This window comes from Rissa tridactyla, chromosome 2, assembly GCF_028500815.1.
Source record: "Rissa tridactyla isolate bRisTri1 chromosome 2, bRisTri1.patW.cur.20221130, whole genome shotgun sequence".
In the NCBI taxonomy this organism is placed as follows: domain Eukaryota; kingdom Metazoa; phylum Chordata; class Aves; order Charadriiformes; family Laridae; genus Rissa; species Rissa tridactyla.
The window spans coordinates 20,940,186-20,962,664 of NC_071467.1; the positions used below are offsets into that span (position 1 = coordinate 20,940,186).

The 22,479-nt window shown below is 39.0% G+C and overlaps 2 protein-coding genes across 10 annotated transcripts in view; one reads left to right on the forward strand and one right to left on the reverse strand.

Moving 5' to 3' along the window:
• Window positions 1–22,479, reverse strand: part of OXR1 (oxidation resistance 1) — a 372,567-nt gene that overhangs the window by 61,935 nt on the left and 288,153 nt on the right. For 6 of the 9 annotated variants that reach the window (XM_054193063.1, XM_054193057.1, XM_054193059.1 and 3 more), the window contains 3 exons: window positions 18,830–18,925; window positions 18,164–18,237; window positions 15,369–17,398 (listed from right to left, as the gene is read on the reverse strand). In XM_054193063.1, the coding sequence (XP_054049038.1) occupies window positions 17,263–17,398; window positions 18,164–18,237; window positions 18,830–18,925 (306 nt within the window). In that variant the 3' untranslated portion in view covers window positions 15,369–17,262. Of the gene's footprint in view, window positions 1–10,056; window positions 10,208–15,368; window positions 17,399–18,163; window positions 18,238–18,829; window positions 18,926–22,479 lie in introns of those variants that run through there. The other 3 variants (XM_054193061.1, XM_054193060.1, XM_054193058.1) reach the window with 2 other exon arrangements.
• ABRA (actin binding Rho activating protein) lies at window positions 1,465–8,419 on the forward strand. Its single transcript, XM_054193067.1, has 2 exons — window positions 1,465–2,264; window positions 7,701–8,419. The coding sequence occupies exons 1-2, from the start codon at window positions 1,513–1,515 to the stop codon at window positions 8,176–8,178; spliced, it is 1,230 nt and encodes a 409-aa protein (XP_054049042.1). The 5' UTR covers window positions 1,465–1,512; the 3' UTR covers window positions 8,179–8,419.

A 22,479-nucleotide genomic window follows, 5' to 3' on the forward strand; every position in this document is an offset into this window, starting at 1 on the left:
GCTGAGATCGTACAGTATACAGAGGTGCCACATTTCTTTCTAAAATAAAAGTAAGAGTAAATATCAAATAGCAACACTAACTTACATTATGTCATCAGTTTTGAAGAGGAAATGACCCCACAGATTAATGAGGAATTCTGCCTAGAAGACAAAGGTATGATATAGTCTTATATTATTAAACAAGGGCTGGATATGATCTAACCTACTTCAAACAGCCCAGCCTTTAATAGAGAGAAGAGAAACAGGCAGGGTACCAAGAGTCCATATTTATCTCTGGTGTAACACCAATGAAGCCAACAGAATTCCTTGAAGTTCAGTGTGCCTCAGAGTGCCACATGGCAAGTGCCACAGGTCATCCTGTAAGCTGCAAGGTATGATGGATGGAAAAAGAAATGCCATTTTCCGCTCCTATTTAGGAAACATTATACTAAGAAACAAGATACCACAAGACTGTATCTCAGATAATGTCTGTTTATTTTTATGTAACAATTAATGGATCAGTTCACTAAACAGTTTACAAATCCAAACACAAAGACCCTCCAGGAAGTCATCTGGAACAAAGAAATCACAAGGTTTCCTAGGAAATTTGATTTTTTTAATATACTGTAGGTACTAAAGAAAATTATTCTGTAAATAGCATACAAGTAAACACTAAGTTTTATATACAACTGCCTTGAAAAAACAGTAAGGGATTAAAACAGGCTATACTTTATTTTTTCAAATCCTAAAGCTAGGAGATCATCCATCTGATGGAGTCAGACTTATTATATGAATCCTCGGACTAGAGATAGTGATTCCCTTCTTCTTAGCGCTGACACCGAACACGGGAGTGTTCCCACCCCCCCGAAGGTACACTCTAAATAGATGGACATTAATAGATAATGACTGGGAACAGAGCACATAAACACCTTTTAAAAAATTAACAAACCTGGATTTCCTTGGACATATGAGCAATAAGAAGAAATCACCTAGCATCTTTTTAGAAAAATGCATCCAAAAATTCCTCATTCATAGCCTGCTTCTGGCTTTACACTCCATGACGAGGGCCACTATTTACTTGTGATGATGAGGGGTCTCTGCTCTGGCCCAAGTTGTCAGCAACTGACAGCACTTCACATTTAGCAGTTTCAGGCACCCTGTTCCGTATCCCTAACCCAAGTTCTCCACTTCCAGAAGAACAAGACCCTTGCCAACAAATTGAGAACAGAGCAGTCCCAGGCAAGGAGGACGAAAGGAGCTGCTAATTTCCCACTATTACCAGTGCAGGTCTGTGTCACCCTCTTTACATCATGCATCATTCATCTGCTGTGATGAAATGCAACCCCGTGTTTTAAAAAAAGACCTCTGTAACAGTGAGGATACTATATCTTTGTGAGAAGTGTTTCACATATTTTCCATGGGCACAAACTGCTCCTGCTTCTATTTAAATCTCTGTAGCTCTCTTCGCGGGACATCATTCACTTCAGGAAGTTCATTCAGAAGGTGCTTAGCATAAGAAGAGGAAAAGCCAGGATGGCAGCAGACAGCGACATGGCTACTGAAGAGAAGACGAGCACTACTTCTGCGAAAAGGGCTGTCCACAAGATCCGAATGGCCAGCCTAGTCTTCAGCCTGGCACGAGGTTGGCAGCAGTGGGCATCTGACCACCACATAAAGCAAGCTCAGGAGCCCTCTGGATGGGTCCCCCCCAAAGCAGACTCATCAGCTCAGCCTGTACAAGAAAGATCCTTCGAAAAATGGCCAATTCCATCTGTCAAGAGGGACCAAGGAAAAGATGACGAAAAATCCTCAGCAAAGGAATCAGTGGCAATAAGAGATGCTGAAAAAAATTCAAGGGAATCAGATGAAGCCCTCAAAAAGTTCAACATTAAAAGCAAAGAAGTGACCAAAACAGTTGTAAGCAAAGCCTATGAACGAGGAGGGGATGTTAGCCTCCTCAGTGAAAGATACGAGAATAACGGTAGTAGCCCAGAGATGACCAAGCTCAAAGAAGAATCAAGTGCTACTGACAAAATTCTTAGTGGGAAATTATCTCCAACCATAAGGAGAAAGTGTTCAAATGTGGTATCAGAGCTGACCAAGGGCTGGAAACAGGTGGAACAAGAGGACAAAGAGGGGGCTAAGGAAGAACTGCTGCTGAAGTGTCATGACAACAGCCTGGATGCAGAGGACAGTGGCTATGGGGAGGCAGAGGACAAACTCGAGCAAGACGACAGTGACCGAGAGGTGACAGCTGTGAGGATTAAACGACCTGTGCCATCTTTGTAAGTAAAACATCTTTATTACATTATCACAAATAGTCAGCAGACCCTGGGAGAGGTACAGGTTTCCATAAAGAAGATGGGGGGAAAAATGGTAGAAAATGGTCAAAGAGAAACTATTACTCTTGAAGAAAATGAAAAAAAAAAAAATAAAATACAGGAAACCTTTCACATATCTCTCTGTGCTTAAATAGTTAGTCAACAACATCTGACTATAGCCTTGGGGTTTATGTACTATATACATAATAGATACAGGAAGCTACATTTGGGTAATGTTAATTACATTTAATTTTCACACTGGATTTGCTGGTTCATCAAAATCACTACTTACTTCTTAGTACTTTAGTCCATATTTCAGAATAACAATTTTTACCTCACCAAAGGCCCACAGCTATTAATTTATTTCAGCAAATGTTAAGTCCAAAGCAATAATATTTCCAAATACTTGCTCATTATTTTGCTTAGTATAAATTGTAAATATTCTTGGGAGTAATTTGCAGAGAATGGCCAAAACTGATGTTACAGGAATTACATTTAAGTACATCTTAACAAAAGCTGGGTTCACCGCTTCTCTTTGGAAGCTTTCTATGGATTTGGAATTCGTCAAGTCAAAGAATGGAAATTTTCATGGGAGCTGGGACCCTAAACATACATTAGAAAGCATCTAGCTTGCCTCAACATCTATAGGATTGATTTGAATCTTGCTATGTGTTGTAAATAATCAGACAAAAAAGAACATTTGAATCATCACTACGTTCTTCAAATTCAAAGTCTCTGTTTGGGTACGCTATCATAAGGGGCTGGGAGGGGGAAGTGCATTGAATATGTTGCAAAAGTGGAAGTTCCTGATGTACAGACTTCCTTATGCCTGTAAATGGTGTGAAGAAAAAAGGAAGCAGAATCTGTTACTTACCTACGGAGTTATTACAGGTTCTACTTAAAACTTTGAATTAAGTAGCAAATTCATAGTATCAGAGTTTTGAGTAATACTTCTTTCAGTAAGAGGCTCATGCTTGAAGATTACTACACAACAGCAGGTGCATATTAAATCTGGAGCCCAGGCAGCACACAAGCAGAGTTCAGCCATAGCCATGCAGTCCTTGGGAAGTCTCCCAGAAGAGCAGAGGAACAGCAAAGGCTGGTAGAGATTCTCTGGTTCCTTTTCCCAGAGATCTCCAGCAGAATTGCCTTTCCAGAAGACGGCTACAAAGAGTTGTGTGTTGGCCAGACTTGCCAATGGGCAGATGCCAAACTAATTCATCACTCTTTTGTCAGTAAAAGATTAAAAAATTCATACGTCAGTGCTGCAAGATGGGAACTGTAGGCAGCCGTTACAGACACAACATGCTGTTTGCTCAGGTCCTCTGTTTTACAAACTTGGTAATTTCCTGGAACAAAGGCAACAGAAAGGAAGGTGTGGTTGAGCCTGAACTGTTTCGGTGTAAAACCTCACATTTAGCTGTGAAATTGCGATGAGGCCATGGTGCACCGAGCCAAAGCCAAGCAGACGCATTGCCCACTGGCTTCACTGGGCAGGGAGGGCAGCTGGAGGTGAAACCTGGACCAAGGCAGGGTCTGGCAGAGCTCGTCTGCCCGAGCCTGCAGGGAGGAAAGAGGCTGGCACCAGGACGTGGTGTCTACCAGAAGCCATCCCGTGGTGGGGCCTGAGTCTCCACTGCTGCTACTCTGCATCCACAATGCGAGCGCGAGCCGAGCAGGAGGCAATCTGAGACGGGAAGGCAGGGTTTCCACCCACCCATCAGCTTGTGTGCAAAGGATGAGCAAGGCAGCAGGCATCGGAGGATCAGGGCCAGTGTGTTCATTCCACATCCTAATCGCCATTTCAGAAATGAAAAACTGGGACTAGCACTGGTGAAAACGCCAAAAGACTTCTTGCTCCCTCTGCAGGCAGGCTGGCTGTGCCATTCCCACTGCTCGGGTTTTATACCTCACTACTGACTGCTCACCGCGACCAACATCAGCCCAGGACTAACATAGTAATGGATTTCAACCATACGGTATTTTTTAGCGCAGCTGTCTGAAAACACACGGTTATTTTAACTATTCAGATTGGGGCTTAGAAGGCTGCTTTGCTGTACAGCTGACCAGGCATCTCCCACAAGGAGCAAAGGGTTAATAGACAAACTGATAAAAGCTCTCCGGCAACCTTAAAAGTTTGTGGCCCCTGCTTTTGGGAGAGACAACCTGCACTGTCCTTTGACAGAAGTCAGGACCTCAAAACAAAGATTTCACACATACAGTGGGGAAAGAGCATACATTTGCAGCAGATACTATCTCTACATAACCTCAATTAAAGCAAATTGCTCACTTTAAAATGCTATAGTAGAAACAAAATAGCAATCTTTCTGTTAGACTTAACATATATTTTCCCCATATGCCTAATTTTAGTGCTGCTACCTAGGAAAAAAAAATTATTAGCCATAATTACTGAGGTGCAAATGATTGAAATAATACCCTCTATGTTACTTACAGCTCTCTCTCCACTGAAATCTGACACAAAAGTCATTTTCTGCACTTACAGTGCTGTTACCAGGACTGGAATTTTTAACTACATATTTTTTTAAATTTATTAAATAGCCTCAGAATACATTATTTCAGCCTGCTGCTTTTATGAACCTGTCAGTGGGGCTTAATCTTCTTCAAAAAGGCCATAAGTACATGGTTATTAAAGCAAATCGCCCATTTTCCTCTCTATATTCCAGGAAAAAAAACATTAGTACCAGGAGTTTTTTTCTTCACATCAGCACCTTCATAATTTCTGGCTGCAATATTTACTGGAATAAGGTTGCTTCCTTAGCAAAAGTCACATTAATGCCTACAGGCCTAGAAAATACTACTTTGCTCCTGCTTGGGAGCCAAAAGGGTGCAATAGTGATATGAAACTAAGAATATTAAAAAGGGATCCATACTCTTCCCCTACAGGAAGGATTGCAGGGACCATGGAACACGGACAATGTTCTCCTAGAAGTTCAGAATGCATTTAGGGTGGTCACTCTGATTAACAGGTTAACTTATTTAATTGTTACAGGTAAAGCACTTCTTACAGTGGGTTAACGCTCACAACCTTCATTTTGGATCTGCAATCCACTGTGTACGTACTGTACCAACATGAAAAAAAAAACCCTCTGCATGTGTACACTTTACAGCGTTAACTTGTCATTAAGCTAAACAATGGGGAAAATTGCACTTTGGCCACCAGAAATAATTGAATTAGAAGATGGGCTACAAAAAAACGTTAGTAACAGTAAGGTTTTTCCAAACCCATGTGGGGCACGGTAAGAGCAAAAGGATAGATAAGATGGTGTTTTGCTCAACCACTGAGAAGACAATTCAAATAAGGAAGGTGATAATAGTATTCAACTAGAAAAGAGAACTAAAGGTTTCAGGAGGAAAAGAATACTTACTACGGTGTTTAATAAAAAGAGGTAACAAAGCCTTTAGAGTTATGCTATCATCTCACTCACTGCCTTCTTTCCCCTCAACCTGGGGAAACGAAGCTATGGGCCTTTCTCAGGGGTTATGGCCGTCGGAGAGAAGGGGAGCAGCTGGCTGTGGCTGAGGGATAAGCTCTCTGTGATGGGATGTGCTTGTCAGCTCCACCCAGACTGTTGGTATCACTTCTTCTAAGCAATTTTGATTCACTTAGGGTTGTCATCCATTTCCCCCAGCCCTTCACTGATACCCTCCCACGTGAAAAGCTGGAGAAGCAATCAATCTGAGCTTCAGGTTTCTGTGGCTTTTGGGAGATCTGTAAGTTTCAGGAGACAAATTGCTTTGCATACCCAAACCCTGTGCCCACGGTTCCTCTGGGCAATAAAGCCACAATTTGGGGCAAGGGATCACAGCTTTCCCTTTCTCCGTACGACAACAGCTCATATACCGGAGGATCTGGTTTATCGTTGGGAAACAAAATTGCCTAGCTTTACCCCACTGATTATTTTAATGCTTTCCTGCCAACACCTAACTGTTAATCATTTAATTGCACAAAACCACAGGTACATACAGACTGCCTACTCTCAGGATGCTCTGCAGTCACACCAGACAAGAAAGGCGCATTTATTTGGCTCAATTCTTCTGGTGCTTTTCACCATATTGAGATGGGGAAGAGTATTTTGGAGCTTTTTAAATACAGTTTCTCAATACAGCTATGCCAAGCTAATGACAACTCCACAGCTAAAAGAATGGTCCTGCTCTCTTACTCCTTCTTCTGCCCCCAGCACTAAGTGTCTGCAGTTCTTGCTCTAACACTAGAATGCTACCCAGTACTGGCATCCTTCTGGTGCGCAGACCTGAACTGGGGACATCTCCACCATTCCTATTCTCTCTTTTGAAAACAATGCAATGCCCAAAGAGCAGGGAAACAAAATTTTCCTGCAGATTTGCAGTCCTCTGCACTGTTTTACTAACTGTATTTTGGTTCTCTGGTGTTACTGTTAATATTCAGCTGACATTACTGGGGAGGTTTCAGAGCAGCCTTCTGGGGAATAAAAATATTAGAAAACAAATTACTTTGGCACAGCCACAGCACAACACACTCCCCAGACGAGCTCTGTGCAGACACAATGACAGGATGTGGCTAGCACAAAGACCAGCTCAGGCTATCTATAGCTCCCCCACAATGCGTGAGATTGGCCACTAGAGGAAAGAGGATCAACAATTTGTCTGCCTGGAGCCATCCAGCAATATGATGTTGCTATGCAGACACACACACACACAAAAACAGTCAATAAGACCTCTGAATATCTTTCCTCATTCCTTTGACCTTGACAAAAATCTCAGTAGCCCCAAATTTCTTTCAGGCTTGTACCCTGCCAGTGGGAATGTGAGTTTTGGACTTCAGTACTTGTTTAGAACCACACTCCAGACACACGAGCATAGGCAGAGCTACCGCACTCCATTAGATTTTTAAACATCAACATCTATTTCAGGGGACAGATTTTTATAGACACTACCTTCTGTTTTTCAGTCAAGAATAGCTGAGGACCCAGTCCCTACACTTAACAGCTACTGTCATCTATAACATCAGGGCAGGCAGATTTCAGGCTCTAGAAATGGGGATCCACGTGACTGACCAAAGGCATAGAAAGTGCAGGTAATCAGCAACGTCCCATTTCTACCCCTGACAGCATTAAGTCATTCTGAGCAAACGTTTGGCAAAATAGTCTCAAATCTAGGCTGGAGGGTAGTAATGTAGATGAGATTAAGCAGTGATCAGCAAATTTGCTTTTGAGCGCAAACTGGAACATGGACTAAAAGCCCCCAAAGAACTAATTTAGAAGTAGTGAACTCATGCCACCTGGTGGTGAGCAGCTCGTCTGGAAAAACATGGTAACGAAGTTAATAGAAGAAATTAGTAATAAAACTGTGTAATTCAACAACGAAATGCAAAGCTCAAACGCCCTTTTTTGTTTCTTGCAGCACAAGCAGGTTCAGCGAAGAAGCCAGCGCCAAAGCCCACAGGAAATACAGCCCCGTTAACAGCCTGAAGGACAGGTGGCAAGAATGGGCCGACCACCACATCATAACACAGAAGCTGAATCCCTTCAGCGAGGAATTTGACCATGAGCTGGCCATGTCCACACGCCTGCACAAAGGAGATGAAGGCTATGGTCGTCCAAAGGAAGGAACCAAAACTGCTGAAAGAGCCAAGAGAGCCGAGGCCCACATCCACCGGGAGATTAGAGACATGTGCTTCATCATTGAATCAATGGCTAAGCCACGGCCCGACGGCAAGATCCAAGTCACTTTTGGGGAACTCTTCGAGAGATACGTTCGTATTTCAGATAAGGTTGTTGGGATTCTCATGAGAGCCAGGAAACATGGGCTGGTGGACTTCGAGGGAGAAATGTTGTGGCAAGGAAGGGATGATAATGTCATAATTACTTTATTAAAATAGGCATGCTACAACAAGATTAACTCTTTTGGAAAATCTTTCTCCACGTCTCCCTTGCTATTAGTGTTTGCACATTTTGAATGCAAGATTGTCCCCGTTCACCCACACAGAAAAGACATTGAGCTTTCTTCTGAATATGTATTTTATAACTACTGCACGATAACGTAAGCATACAAACGGATTTTTCTCTGTACCTGGAGGGCTTGCAGGACACTTCAAATAATTACCACATGAAAAATAAAGAGAAAAATCTATGCTGAATACAAGCAGCTGACTATAAAAACCCATAGCAATACAAGTAGTTACAAATGAATTCCAATTTTAACTTGTTCTTACAGCCAAGATCTTCTCAACTATTTAAACTGGGATATCAGGAATCCAAACCAGGCCAGATCAGAAGGTGACTGACAACATAAACTCAGACCAAGTTTTTGACCTGTGAAAGTGATCCTGTGTGCATATTTCCTAATTCATTTATTTAAATGCATGTAAAAATAGTTTTATTTGCACACAGAATCAAGGATACCACATTTGGTTCTTTTACAAACAGGATATGCAAATACTACTGCAGTATTATCTTGTGGCAACTATTGATACAACTTTCTTTTACATATCATGTACAAACTGAGACAAAACCCTTCTTTTTATAAATGAGGTTTTTTTATTGAATGTATTTATATAACTAATTTATTAGATAGTTTCATATTTAGAGTTATGGATGTTGGAGAGAAAACACCCAATAGAATGTAATGCACAAAAGTGTTGTGAATAGATATCCACATAGAAAATACCTCCTATACAAGGGTGTGCAATGTATCATCTGTTTATCTATGTAAATATGGTTCTTATAAGTTGAGGGGAAAATAATGTAACATATAAAAACTAGTCAGGTGCCTGTACTATTGTGTATAGTTAAAAAGTGGCTACAATCAGCATCTTCCCCGGTGTACCTCCGTGAAAAAATATACAGAAACAGTGTTCATAAATCAACTAACTTTAAGGAAAACGGTGTTTCACGTTACACAAAAACACTGGCCTAATTTTATAGCATTTGCTGTTTGAAGCATTCTGATATCATTGAAACGATCTACTTCAATCCAGGTGTGATGCTGAAGAGGAGTAAATGCTAATGAACTAATACTTCTAGGTCTTAAAACCGTGTTTGTATTAATGTGCAAATCTGAGACCTCTGTAAGGTCTATAATGCTCACTAGATTATATAGATCCCTGTTTCTCTAAACTACTACTGTAAAAAATAGCTATCCTGGTAAAAATGCGTTCCATGTGAAAAGCATTGGTTTCAGAGTAAGATGCCTGGGCAAGTAAATTGCATAACGAAAAAGAAACGGGTTTAGTCCCCATAAGATTCTTTCAAACTGAAAGAGCAAATATCTTCTTACAGAAGAAAAGGTGTATGAACCTGCCTCTGGGATAAAACAAGTATTGCTGTCTTATTAAGAGTGCAAGTACTCCAGTTTGAGGCTCCAATGAACACTTAAATCAAATATTTTATAATATTTATTATATATATAAAAATATAAATTATAATATTTACAAGAACTGATTATTATGACATTATGTAAATTATTAATATTTTACGCACAGTTATATGTTGTGAACCTAAGGAAGAAAAAAACCAGATGGATTTAGTGGAACTTACTTAACATTTTCTTGAGATCCCTCAGACTACTCGAGTTGATCTGCAAAACTGACCTCTAAGTGTAATACTTAAATATCAGAATAAGTACCTGTATATTCTTACCTTATTCTTTACATCTTTATATAATGACTTTTACAGCTGTCTAAATTGTCTTGAGGAAATTTCATTGTCAAAGGAATACATGAACTATAAATAAAACCCTTAACTGGTTATTTTTTGGTTTATTTCTCCCACACATTAGAGAATAAATATGTGTGCATATTCTGTGAAGTAAAACATATAAGTACTTTCTCCTGTTCACAGGCAGTTAAAATATTTCCCTGGGAAAGCTTCCTTCCTTGTCCAAAGCACCTGAACAAGATTTCACAGTACCTGGAAATGAAACAGTTGTCATACAAAATACCTGCACAAAGAACACATACTAAAGGCACACGAATATTAAATGAATTACGTATTTCTGCTCATGGGAACTCTCATCCTACCACAAGACAACACGGCAGAGTTCACCAGAGATTTTCTTTCTCAAGTGTTATGTTCTTGTGTGACAAAGCCCAAGAGCACCTCACCATTTTATGAGAAATCATACACAGCTACTTTCATTCAGTGACCTGAGACAGCAGCAGCAATAGATTTTTGTACTGAAACACTCAAACCGTAGTATACCACCATGAGGTGCATTTCAGCATGTTTAGAACATGTAATAAGAACTTGTGCTTTGATATGAAGTCCATGCCATCTACTACTTCACCTTCAGGGAAACATCTGGAAAAGAACTAGGCATGTACTGCTGAAGTAGGAATGAAAAAACCCTTCCTGGCTTAGGCCTTGAGCCAACAAATTAGCCTGTAGAAACTGCAGAGTTTTGCTACTTCTTCCTACCTGTTCAATAGGAACATGAAGTTGGAGTGCCTCTTCTACTGTCTTCTACCTGCTGAGCGCTGCTTGGAATGCAGAAATCATTATACAAGAGGAAGGAAGCAATTGCTGCCAACGGTTTTCATTCATGCGAGCCGTCTCTGCCCCGTTGCATGCCTACTGACAAAAAAAGGCTGGGCTGACCGGATCACGAGCAGATTTAGCTCTGGCATTTTACTGCTCTTGCCCCATATGATGCAGGTAGGCGGACACCCGACTAGCACTGAATAAACTGCTGGCATTCTCAGATGTAATCACCTTCCTCCAGATTAATCAGGGCAAGTTAAGAATTTACTTTGGAGGAAAAAATTGCTCCTGAGCCAGTCTTAATATCTGAAATGCAGGCATATCTGCACCTAAGCTAATCATAGAATCATAGAATCGTCTAGGTTGGAAGACATTCCTACCCATACGCAGATCAATACTCCCACACAACTTGGTGTCATCTGCAAACTTACTGAGGGTGCACTTGATCCCCTCATCCAGATCATTGGCATAGATATTAAACAGAACCAGCCCAATATTGAGCCCTGGGGAACACCACTTGTAACCAGCCGCCAACTGGATTTATCTCCATTCACCACAACCCTTTGGGCCTGGCCATCAAGAGAATTTTTTACCTAGTGATGAGTACTCCTGTCTGAGCCACGGGCAGCCAGTTTCTCCAGGAGAATGCTGTGGGAAACTCTATCAAAAGCTTTACTAAAGTCCACGTAAACAACACCCACAGCCTTTCCCTCATCCACTAAGTGGGTCACCTTGTAAAAGATCAAGTTAGTCAAGCACACCTGCCTTTTGTGAACCTATGCCGACTGGGCCTGATCTGCCTGATCTTCTGGTTGTCCTTTACGTTCTGCATAATGGCACTCGGAATGATCTGTTCCGTGACGTTCCCCAGCACCGAGGTCAGACTGACAGGCCTGTAGTTCCCTGGATCCCCCTTCCAGCCCTTCTTGTGGATGCACGTCACGTTTGCTAACCTCCACTCAACTGGGACCTCCCCAGTTTGCCAGGACTGCTGATAAATGGTGGAAAGTGGCTTGGTGAGTACTCATGCCAGCTCCCTCAGTACCCTCGCGTGGATCCCATCCGACCCCACAGACTTGTGTATGTTGTATGAACGCTGAGATTCATAAAAGTTTCATCCACTTAAGCATTTGTGAGTAACATATTATTGACTTTTGACTTTTCTGCAGGCACCTGTATGCCCACCATTGTGGACAAGCCTACGCGTTAACAGTTTCATATAAAGCATATGCTAATACTGGGGGCAAGAGAGACAAGGACAGGCCTAAGCTGCAAGGCAAAATCCTCCACTGAACTGTAAAGTGAACGAGGAGATGGGGAACCTTCCTTTATTCTCCCTTATGGAATGTAGGAGAAAGAACTGAACTTCTGTGACTTTGATTTAAACACATTCAGCGACAGGACGGACCAGTGGCACTCTGCTTCTTGAAACTCAGCATTTCTTTTAGCTGATGTCTTTTTGCACATTGGAATATCCAATTTATACTTACCATAGAATAAATACAAGATTATATGTGATGGTAACATCAGCTCAACTGACATTTGAGGGGAAAAAAAGACTAGCCTTAAAGCTCACAAGCCCTCTTCAAATCTCTCCTTGCCTTTAAAACCTTAGATTTGCTGTGTAACAATGTAATCACTAATATACATCATAAATTTACAGCTCACAGTGGATAACTTCTTAAGCCTTCCTTGTAGTCATCCTAATGCAATGTTATAAACTTTACCCAACAACCCCCCCAACTTTTTCCATTTTTCCACTCAAAATGGATAAGAAAACCATGCATGTGATATGACTAATGATTTGTCTCATACTGTCCTCCATCATTTACCTTTGAGTCAGTAGTACCATGCAGAGCTTTCTGAAAGTGTGAAAAGTATTCACAGTTTTTGTGCAAGAGAAATATTAAATACTCACATAATTTATGATGCATGGAAGTGTTTCACATAAGTCAATTGACCTATAACTTTTTTTTACATAAATATGTGACAAGTTTATCCATGCAAAGTAGGTGGAGAAAATAAATCTGAAATAATTAAAAAACTGAACAAAAATACTCCATAAGTTACACAGTCTAATTCTCCTACTATAGTGCAACTGTTGGACTCCTGTGAAACTAGTGTGACCTCTGCCAAATTTAAATATCCAACTTACTAAAGTAGTAAGATGATAAAGCTCAGAAACGGCTTGATTAAAGCAGTCTTCGTAGATATTATTTAAGGCCTGCTTTCCTTCTTCTGACTTGCTTCAAAAATAAACACCTTAACTTTTCAGCTGAAGAGTAAGCAACTCTCAGTTACTCTCATGGTAGCTTAGCGCATTATTTTCTTAAATACTTAAATACTATTCACCCTCAAAATGTTTTATTTGAAACAGATTTCCTTCTGACAAGTAACATTTCCCTCATTTTCCTGTTTGAGGCTTGTGTTGCTCTTGCAAGGGTTGTGTAGTTTGCTAAGAAAGCAGAGGTCCTTCCCCAGTATTGAAAAACTTGTCTTCTTTAGTAGGAACTGTGAGGTCCGTTTTCTGTATTCCTAATGTACCTTTCATGATTAAATGACAGCATGGCATTTATGTGAGAAGAAATAAATTTGACTTTCACACCTTTCTATTTTTTCAAGTCTTAGCACAGTTGCTGCAGTGGCTTGAAGCGCGCAGATGGTTCACCGGATGCATATCCCACCCACTGGAAATCATCTCCCTCCTCCATGGCAGTGATTTCTTCTTTAAATCATTTCTGCACAGCCAGGGTTCAGTATTACAGCTCATTTTTTAGAAAAAAGGGAAGGCTACTGAAATAAAATTAGCTGTAGGGGAAAGTATAACATTTGTGGTGAAATGTTCAATTGTCACTGATCACAGAACAAATATTGGCAATTCCTGTTGCCAGCGCTACTTCAGCCGCTGCGTACGCACTGCACCACCCCAACATCTCAACTGAAGTCAGTCCTGCCACCCCAGGGCACACTGAGAAGTGGTTTAGTGTTCAACAGCAGTGTACTACTAGCAGCGTAACTACTACAACAGAAACTCAACGAGGATTACAAAGCTTGTCAGATAAGCAGGGCAGCAGAAAGCAGAGCTTAAACAGACCTGAGATGGGCGATACTGCAGTGGGACAGCCAGCAGGACCACTGTGGTCTGTACATACTATGGTAGAAATAAGTATACACCATTCACTCAGCCGGACTATCTGCTCCAGTACGTCAGTGCAGCTCTGTTTCATGTCGCAGTCGCCCATACTCTTTAGGGCAGAAAGAGTAGAGGTTCGTTCCCTCAACAGAGTTCCCTATTGCTGTGACAACAGTAAAACACCCTGATGACGTGTTAATTTACCAAGGAAGAGCATAAAAGTGAGATTTAAGATTCAAGTCCTGAATGAGGAATACTGGGAAGTATCCAAATCAAGACTGATATTTTTTTAATTTGAAACTGAGTGAGTAGCAAGTGTTTTCACCCCTCTTCAAAGACTGGATTTTATGCCGACGTGCTAACTCATACAAAAATAAAATAAATCTAATGTAGTATATATATAGGTGAGCAGAAGGATGCAAGCAAAAGCCACATGTGAGAAATCACGTTCTTTTGCAGATTACACAAAAGCAGTCACTAACATAAGTAGGATTTAGAGCTGAAAGATGATGTGGTAAGAATTCCAGGCATCCGAGCAAAACATCAAGTTAGTCAATGAATACATCCGAGTACTGTACGCCAAGACACAGTCTTCTGGCACTGAACTCTTTCAAAATGTAGCTCAAAGCTTTCGGCATATGTCATACCTCAACTCTTTACAATCATAGACGCAAACATCATCAGCAAAGATGGAAAGGAATTATACTGCAGAAAAGTCACATTGAACTGAAGGCAGGAGGTTGAACCGAAGGCAGGAGGTACATCAAGACAGTGCCTTTGATCTCATCTACACAGTCTTTTATGTGTGTCATACAGAAGTTAACTACACCGTTGGTTAACAAAATTCATGGTCTTTCATTAATAGACATGCATTGCTCTCCATAGATCCTATACACAGCTAGGCACACCACCAAGTGCTACCCCAGTCGCTTATACTTTAAATCAAATGTCTTTTTATTCCTAACTAATTTAGAATGTATACAAAAGCGTGATTGCTACTGTACTGCTTACTACATTGTTCTTGATTTCCACTTGTTTTTCCCCATGTGCCTTTCCAAGATTGGCCCAATACTCAGAGACACTCAGCTACTGAAGATTTTCTGTGCTTTTATAAAATTCTTCAAAGTGTATTTCTTTATGAAATTTCTTCACAGGAGCATTTAAAGTCTAAAATAGGCTTTATTTCCAATATGAGCTTCGTATAGAGACTAAGCACTTGAATTAATGGGTTTTGTCAGCAAAGATAATCTGAGATGCCTTCCCCCCACCCACCTTGAAAATGGCTAAGGACAGCGTATTTCACTCTCGCCACTTCCCATTGGGTTTTCAAAACCCAAAAATCCCCAAAAGGATGAGCAAATGCATCCTATACATTCAGTAAAGTTATTACATGAACAGCAATAATCCGCATCTGTGCTTCTAAGTAAACTCCAGCTTCTAAATAAACTCCAACTCAAGTTTATTTTTACATATATTTAGATTTATTTGCTATACATCACTGTGACCTTATAGTACTTAAAATCCATTACAGGATTTTTGTTTGTTGTTGTTGTTGTAATAATCAGTCTTAACTCCACAAAGACAATAATACTGCTGTGGAAGACCAAAGGGGAGAAAAGCCATTTCAATTTATTTACAGTTCCTTATTTTGTAAACATTTAGTCTACACATTGTACTAAGTTCTAATAAGGATAAAGAGCTATACATAGAGACAGGAAACAAAGCCCTGTATTCCTATTCATATTGAGCATTAGCATATTATAGATGAAACATCTGCCCTTTCTCATTACCATAGCAGTAAACTGTCTTCAAATAAGTTTTTAAAACTTTCCAGAGATGTAAATATTTTGAAATAATATACAACTACATCTACTTAAGCCAACCCATTTGGCTTTTATTCCATTTCTAGAATAATTTAAAGTGCTATAAGCAACCCGTCAATCAACACTTTTCTATAATAACAAAACTACTTTAAACATTAATTTACAAGATAATATACAATGTTCATCTGAAATAGCTGAAATTTCAGCACAAAGTCAGTCACTGTCACACTTAACAGCAATTTTTTTTTGTTTTCTTTTGTTTGTTTGTTTTGTTTTTGCAGAACATAGAATAAAAGCTTTGAAACAAACAGTTTTGTTGAGCTGTTATTGCCACAATGGCTTATCAATTTTCCTACAAAAGTGGACAAGAGCTACTGGAACTGTATTCTAGCCTGTCATTTTTTTTTTGAGGTCACATGACAGTAAGTTTGCATATTCCACGAGTCTACGGAATTACAATATTGTCTACCTATAGTACATTATCTTGTTTTAATCAGAGCTGGTGCTAACTGTAAATTTACAACATAGACCCACTCAAAAACATCACAACTATTTTTTCTTTGGACAGGAATAAGCTATATTCTTGGAGTTGATGTGCTACACGGCTACAACAGTATAACAGTATATATCTGACACTTTATGTTGAAGAAAGATGCATCTGTTTCTGTACTTTTAATGCCCTACTATAGCTACAAATTGTTCACCGAGTTTTGCTTGCTTTACCCTTTTAGCTTTGTGGAACTATCATATTCTTACATTCCCTTAATATTTTATAAATCCTTGCCACGTAGCTCAATATTGTCAGTCTTTGTCCCAAACCTGCAGATCATTAACAGCATGTGCAAAACACTCATTAATACAATCAGCATGCAGCTAGAACATGTATAAACTGACTTTTTTCTAAACATGAACAATAAACAAGACAAGTGGCACTGTTGACTTTGGATATCTTCTAACTTCACCACGTGTGTACTGGTATGCGCTAAGAAGGAATGCTAGGCTTCTCACCTCTTTGTGGCACCATATGAATTAACCCATCATTGGTCCGGACCAATTTCTACGGTACTGCTGCCAAATACCCACACGCAGCTTTCTTCTTATACAGGTTCACAGAGGGCAACTTCATTCATAGACATAATTTGAATACAAAAATAATAACCTATATTCAGTGAAGCAGCCCCCTAGCAGGATTGCAGAAAGGTGTGTGTGGGAAACCTGGGAGGCAACTGTAAAAAGGATAAGAAAATTTTGTAGGCTGTAAGGCTCCAAGTAACTAACGTTAATTTTTAGTCCACACGGTCTATATTTCGTAAGAGTGCCTACAGCTTAGAAAAAGTAGGACAGTATATTACAGATGTGAGAGCATGAAAAAAAGTCTGCTATTTAAAAATAATAATGAGATGGCCACGCTGAAAACTTACAAAAAAGTCAGAAAGGTGAAACGGTGCATTATATTGCTCCTAGGGATTTTTGAGCTGCACTGATTCATGTCAGGTTTGGGACAATACCCTGTAGAAATAATTAAATACTCATTCAAAAGCCCATATTTCTATGTCTTGAATAGTGAAGTCTTCTTGCTTAGAAAGTGTATGATTCCCAAATGTTTTACATGAATGACTTCTTCCATGGTACAGATCACCATCGAGCCAAAGCGCAAACTCCCCTCTGCAAGACAGACAATGCGTTAAAGCAAAAGACTGAGGGAGCAAGTATTAAACACATTCAGAATTCAGGAATGAGGAGAAATTGTAGAATTCTTTTTCAACACAAGTAACTCATAGCTGTTGATAAATTTGAAGCAGCAAAGATTTTTTTTTTTTAAACTATTTATTATTAATTTGAGAATATTCCTTTTTCAGTTATTCTGAAATAAAAAGCTAACCAGAATTCCTCGTTTTCAGACCCTTCCATTTGTACTAAGAAAAAGGCATAGCAGTACTCATATGCGAGGAAAATGCTGATAAAGAATAAAGGAAACATCCCAGAAGCTTATGGACTTGCATGGAGGAAAAAAAGAGGGGGGGAGGCAACATATATCTCCTGAAGACAGTGGCATGTCTTGGGACGGTACAGTTTCAATGCAAGCCTCTTGTAGTCACACATAATTTTCACACTTATCTACTGTCTAATTTTTTTACATTTATCATAATATCTTGTGTCCATTCTGAATACACCAAGACACATGCGCAAGCAGAGCATGCAAGGCACCATAACCTTGCAGGGCTGAAACTTGATGCCACGCTATACTGAAGACAAAAGAGTTTCCTCACCATGGCAAGCTAAATATCTGACATACTAATTCTTTGTTTGGCTGGTAACTGTTGAGTCCTGAGCTATCAAAATGCATTCAATTCCAAATTCTCTTTTCAAATGTGTGCAAACGTACACATTTTTAACAGACTCTAATGACAAAAAGAAATAACAACTTACCCTCCTCCACCAAAAGCAAGGGAGTCCATGTCTCCTTTAATAAAGAACATGTTGTCTCCTGTCCATTTGAAAACCTAATGAGAACAAAAAAAGAACAAAAGAGACTAGCAAGTTAAAATATCTGAACTTTTTGTTTGGGCAAAAGGGAGCATCAGTAAAGACAAACCATGGGTGGCTACAGGCCGATTTAATGAAGTTATCAAGTTTACACAGGAAATTCAGGGTATAGATATATGCAGACAAAGATTCTCTTACATTTTATACTATTTAAAATAAGACCATTCCAAAATAGGTGGTCTTAGAGTACTAAAACTTCTACACAATGAAGAATACCAAGAAAATACACTAAGGTCAGATGATATGCCCCTTGAAAGTGTGTAGTTTGTGAATTTTCCATCAGACATCTGGCAGAATTTAGAAGTGTAGAAAAATTTTCAGTACAATGAAACAGTCAGGTTGATTAAGTTTTTCACTATGCAAACACTACTGATTTGCTGTGCACTTATGTCCACTACTGTGGAAAAAATAGTATGATGACATTTTTGTGGTCAACTCCTAGAATTTTTCAGATTATTTACTGTTAGATTTTTTCACTAAGTATTTTAAGTTAATGCATAATGGGGGGAGGGGGGGGAAACCAAAGCATACAAAGTTATTACTACTTACCTCAAAATCTGGAGAAAAAGTGAACATAAAGGTCTCCCCAGTGCCATAAAAGCCATCACTCACTTTAAATGGTTCAGATGCTAGTGCACCAAAAACCTGTAAGCAAAAATAGCAAGAGAAAATACTTAAGAAAAACTATACAACACCTGAGAATCTCTAAAGGCAGTATGTGATAAACAAATCAGGTTGTAAATGTCGCCAGATTTAGAATTCACTACAGGATAAGCCTTACATGGTATCACAGTTCCGAGTGCACTGAATGAGATATGGTATAGTGCTTTGTGGTACAATTAAAGAACAAACAAACAAAAAAACACAACCCAAAAAAAACAATAAAAAAGGTAATAGGACTCTTTCTCAATAAAAAGTGAACACAGTAAAAAAAATAATAATCAAAGGGATAAAAACTGAACTCAGGAAATTCTCAGAAACAACGTACATATTTTTAAAATAGCAAATAAAAAGGTTCTGCTCCTTCATACGTAGCTCTTTTTCCTCTTCAATTATGCTATTTTCAGCAAGTTCCTAGTTGTAACTAAATTGTTATTTTTCATGCCATTTATTCATTCCAACCCAAATAACAGGTAAGCACTGGTTACCCTGTCTTACAACAGAGACCGATTTTAACTAAGCCTTTGCTGGGTAGTAAAAGTATTTATAATATCCAGGAAAAAAGAACATTACAACAGTAGTTAAAAAGGTCTAAGGATTGATTATTGGATTTTTAAGTCTGATTAAAGTAGTATCAATTTTTCAGGAACCAGAACAACTAGAAAAAAAGCCCTGCATTATTGTGCAAAATCAACTACACCCCATGAAGTACAACCCTCCCAAAATCACTATTTCTGTTGCTAGAAAGAAGCTGGTTTCAACATCTGCAAGAGCAGCCTAGATGCAAATACCAAAGCACTCCACTAGCATTGCTCCCATTTGTCTGTATGTGAAAGAAAAAAAAACCAAAACCCCCAAAACACCAACAAAACCCCCAAAATGAAGTTTCTGTGGTTTTGTTCACACTGAACAGTGAGTTTGGAAAGCATGGGACTGGTAAGAGGGAGACATTAAAGCTAGTGTCCTGACTTGGATTATATTTGGGATATAAAGTAGAAACTATTTTCTTCCGTCCATACTAAGAAACTCCTTGGCTGCAGGTAGGTTTTCCAAGCATTCCTTTCCATGTTGAGCTGTATAGTAGCTGGTAACAAATGCAAGATGAGATGAGTGGGAACTTCAGATCAGGAATTCAGGGATTATATGCAGCTATCAAACATCTAATAAAGACTGCCCCTGCTCAATTTTGAGTTACCGGTTCAGAGCAACTACTGTTAGAATATTCCTTATTTCTCAAGAATTTTATGTGGTCCGGAAATTTTCTCGTTCAGAAAGTTCTAACTGAAGTAGAAGATAGTAAGCCTGAAAGCAGAGTCATGCAAAAAATAAAAATAATGTGCTCATTATGAAACAACACACCCTCCTGCCCTCAATACACCATCCTCCACTGACTGGTTATGAGAAAAAAAATAAATTGCTAGTCTTCTAAAGAATATCACAGATAATTTTCTTCAAACATCGTGTTAATCCACATCAGATGGTGTCTTAAGTCTAACAGATCAATCATGCCAATAGTGCCGTTCTGAAATCCTTTTGTTGAATTCAAGCACTAATGTCTTGCAATAAAATGTTAAGAATTTTGAAAAAAATATGGACAACAGCAAACAAAAGTAATTTGATGCAGGCAGTACTGCACATTTTAAAAGTCACCATTGAGAGCCCATTGTTACAGAGCAGAAGAGAGGTAGAACGGGCGTTCCAAACTTCCTTAAAGTCGTAACACCTATAGAAGCTTCCTTATGTTATTATTATTAGTAATAATATTGTTACATTAACAGGATACTTTAGTCATGGGTAAAACTGTTCATTTACTTAAGTGAAGAGAATTACCTTTGAGCATACCTATGACCAGTATTTATACTCTAAAATCTGATTCTCTGGAGGAATTCTTTAACTTACTTGACAAGGTGATGAAATACAGTCAGCTAAAGGTGCTCACTTTTCAAAGACCTGTTAAACAGCAAATTCAGTCTAAAATCTTCAAGTTCCATGAACTGAGGCGCAAGTTTCTGTACCTCTGTTTTAATGCAAGTTCACGGGAGAACTAGCCCAATCCTTTTTTTGCACAGAGATTTACTTAGTTCAACATATAGGATCAAACACTGGCAAGACGTTTCCATCATCTCAGTCTAAGTAGTTAAGAACAGGTTTATGAGAGAAAGAAACTACTATTTGTGTTTTGCTTTCTGGGGGAATCAGACTAAATCAGACCAAAACAGACCAAAATGAAAGAATTCTTTAAAGAAGAAGAAATTATTGTTTTTCTGTTACTTTCCATAAAACTTTTTTGTTTTGCCTTTTTATTTTTCCTGTGTGTGGTTTTTTTTTTTTTCCAAGTAGGCTTGAAACGAGTCCCCAGTGTTATTAAGACCTATGGCTTTTTATACTTTTTTTATGCCATTACTACTAGTTAGATGCCCTTGGAAAGCCACGGAAAGTTCAAGTGAGAGTTGACCAAGTATAACATCCAACGCAGGATTTGCAGTAAATCATGCTCAGAATGTTAAATTGATCATATAGTCAAACAGCAGCAAAAATAGTTTAAAAAAATTAAAATAAAATCAGAGAAGTCCATCTCAATTCTGGCATGACAGATGAGGAAGTGCTTATTAGAAAAACAATACAGGAAGAAACCAGGAAAATTAAATTAGGATTTAATTAGATCTGAACACTGTTATTCAACATTTGTGGAACATCAGCTGGCTTAAATATAATCATACAACGTTTAGTCTAGTGTTACAAAGACATGCAAGTCCTCTCTTCCACCACAATTTATGAAGAAGTCAAAACTTACACTACAGACAAGGCAGTTAAAACTGCTGTTTGATTTCACATTTCATTTAAGAGAAGGACTAGTTGCCCTGTTAGAAAGAATACCAAGTCTAAAATCTTTTTTCTAGAAATAGGCTTGGACCAGTTGATATGTTTTAAGTGAGACTTCATTTTAGATTGACAGTAGTCAGTCATTTTAAGCTGGGACTTTGGGTATTGCTGAAAAGTCTGTCTGAGTAAAGGCTGGGAGAGGGATTATTCTACGCATGCTTTACTTAGTTTTGGCTAAAGGCTTTAATGACTTAATTCATTATAAAATCAGGTCTTCCATCAGAACCTTAAGAATTATTGGTTCATTGTCCTTCAAAGACAACTGACCAAACACCAAAGCCACAGATATTAGGTATTTCATTACCCTAATCCTCAAGTTTCTATCAATTGAGTTGCTTAGCAACATACCATTCTTTTAGGGTTTTATTCGGTTATTTCAGCATCACAAAACCAATTACCTCTAACCCTGACTTCATTCATATTGTCTGCAACAACAGGATTTGAATTTCAAGACAGCATTCCATTTTTACCTGATCTTTACTACCTGTTCCACTAACTGTAACTCTTAATGTTAAAATTTAAAGATGAATGAGTCAGAAAGAACACATAATTGCTGTAGTCTATTCTGTCTATTGCTGGAGTTCCGCAGAAGAGAGTACTCTATTTTTTTTTTGTTTCGCCCATGTTATCGCCAAAAAGCAGACTAGGTAAGACCA

What these genes read in the sequence shown, in the direction of transcription:
- ABRA (XM_054193067.1), top strand. Translation starts at nt 1,513, where the DNA reads ATGGCAGCAGACAGCGACATGGCTACTGAAGAGAAGACGAGCACTACT. An exon ending in AAACGACCTGTGCCATCTTT is followed by an intron (nt 2,265 to 7,700) that starts GTAAGTAAAACA and finishes TGTTTCTTGCAG; the next exon opens with CACAAGCAGGTTCAGCGAAG.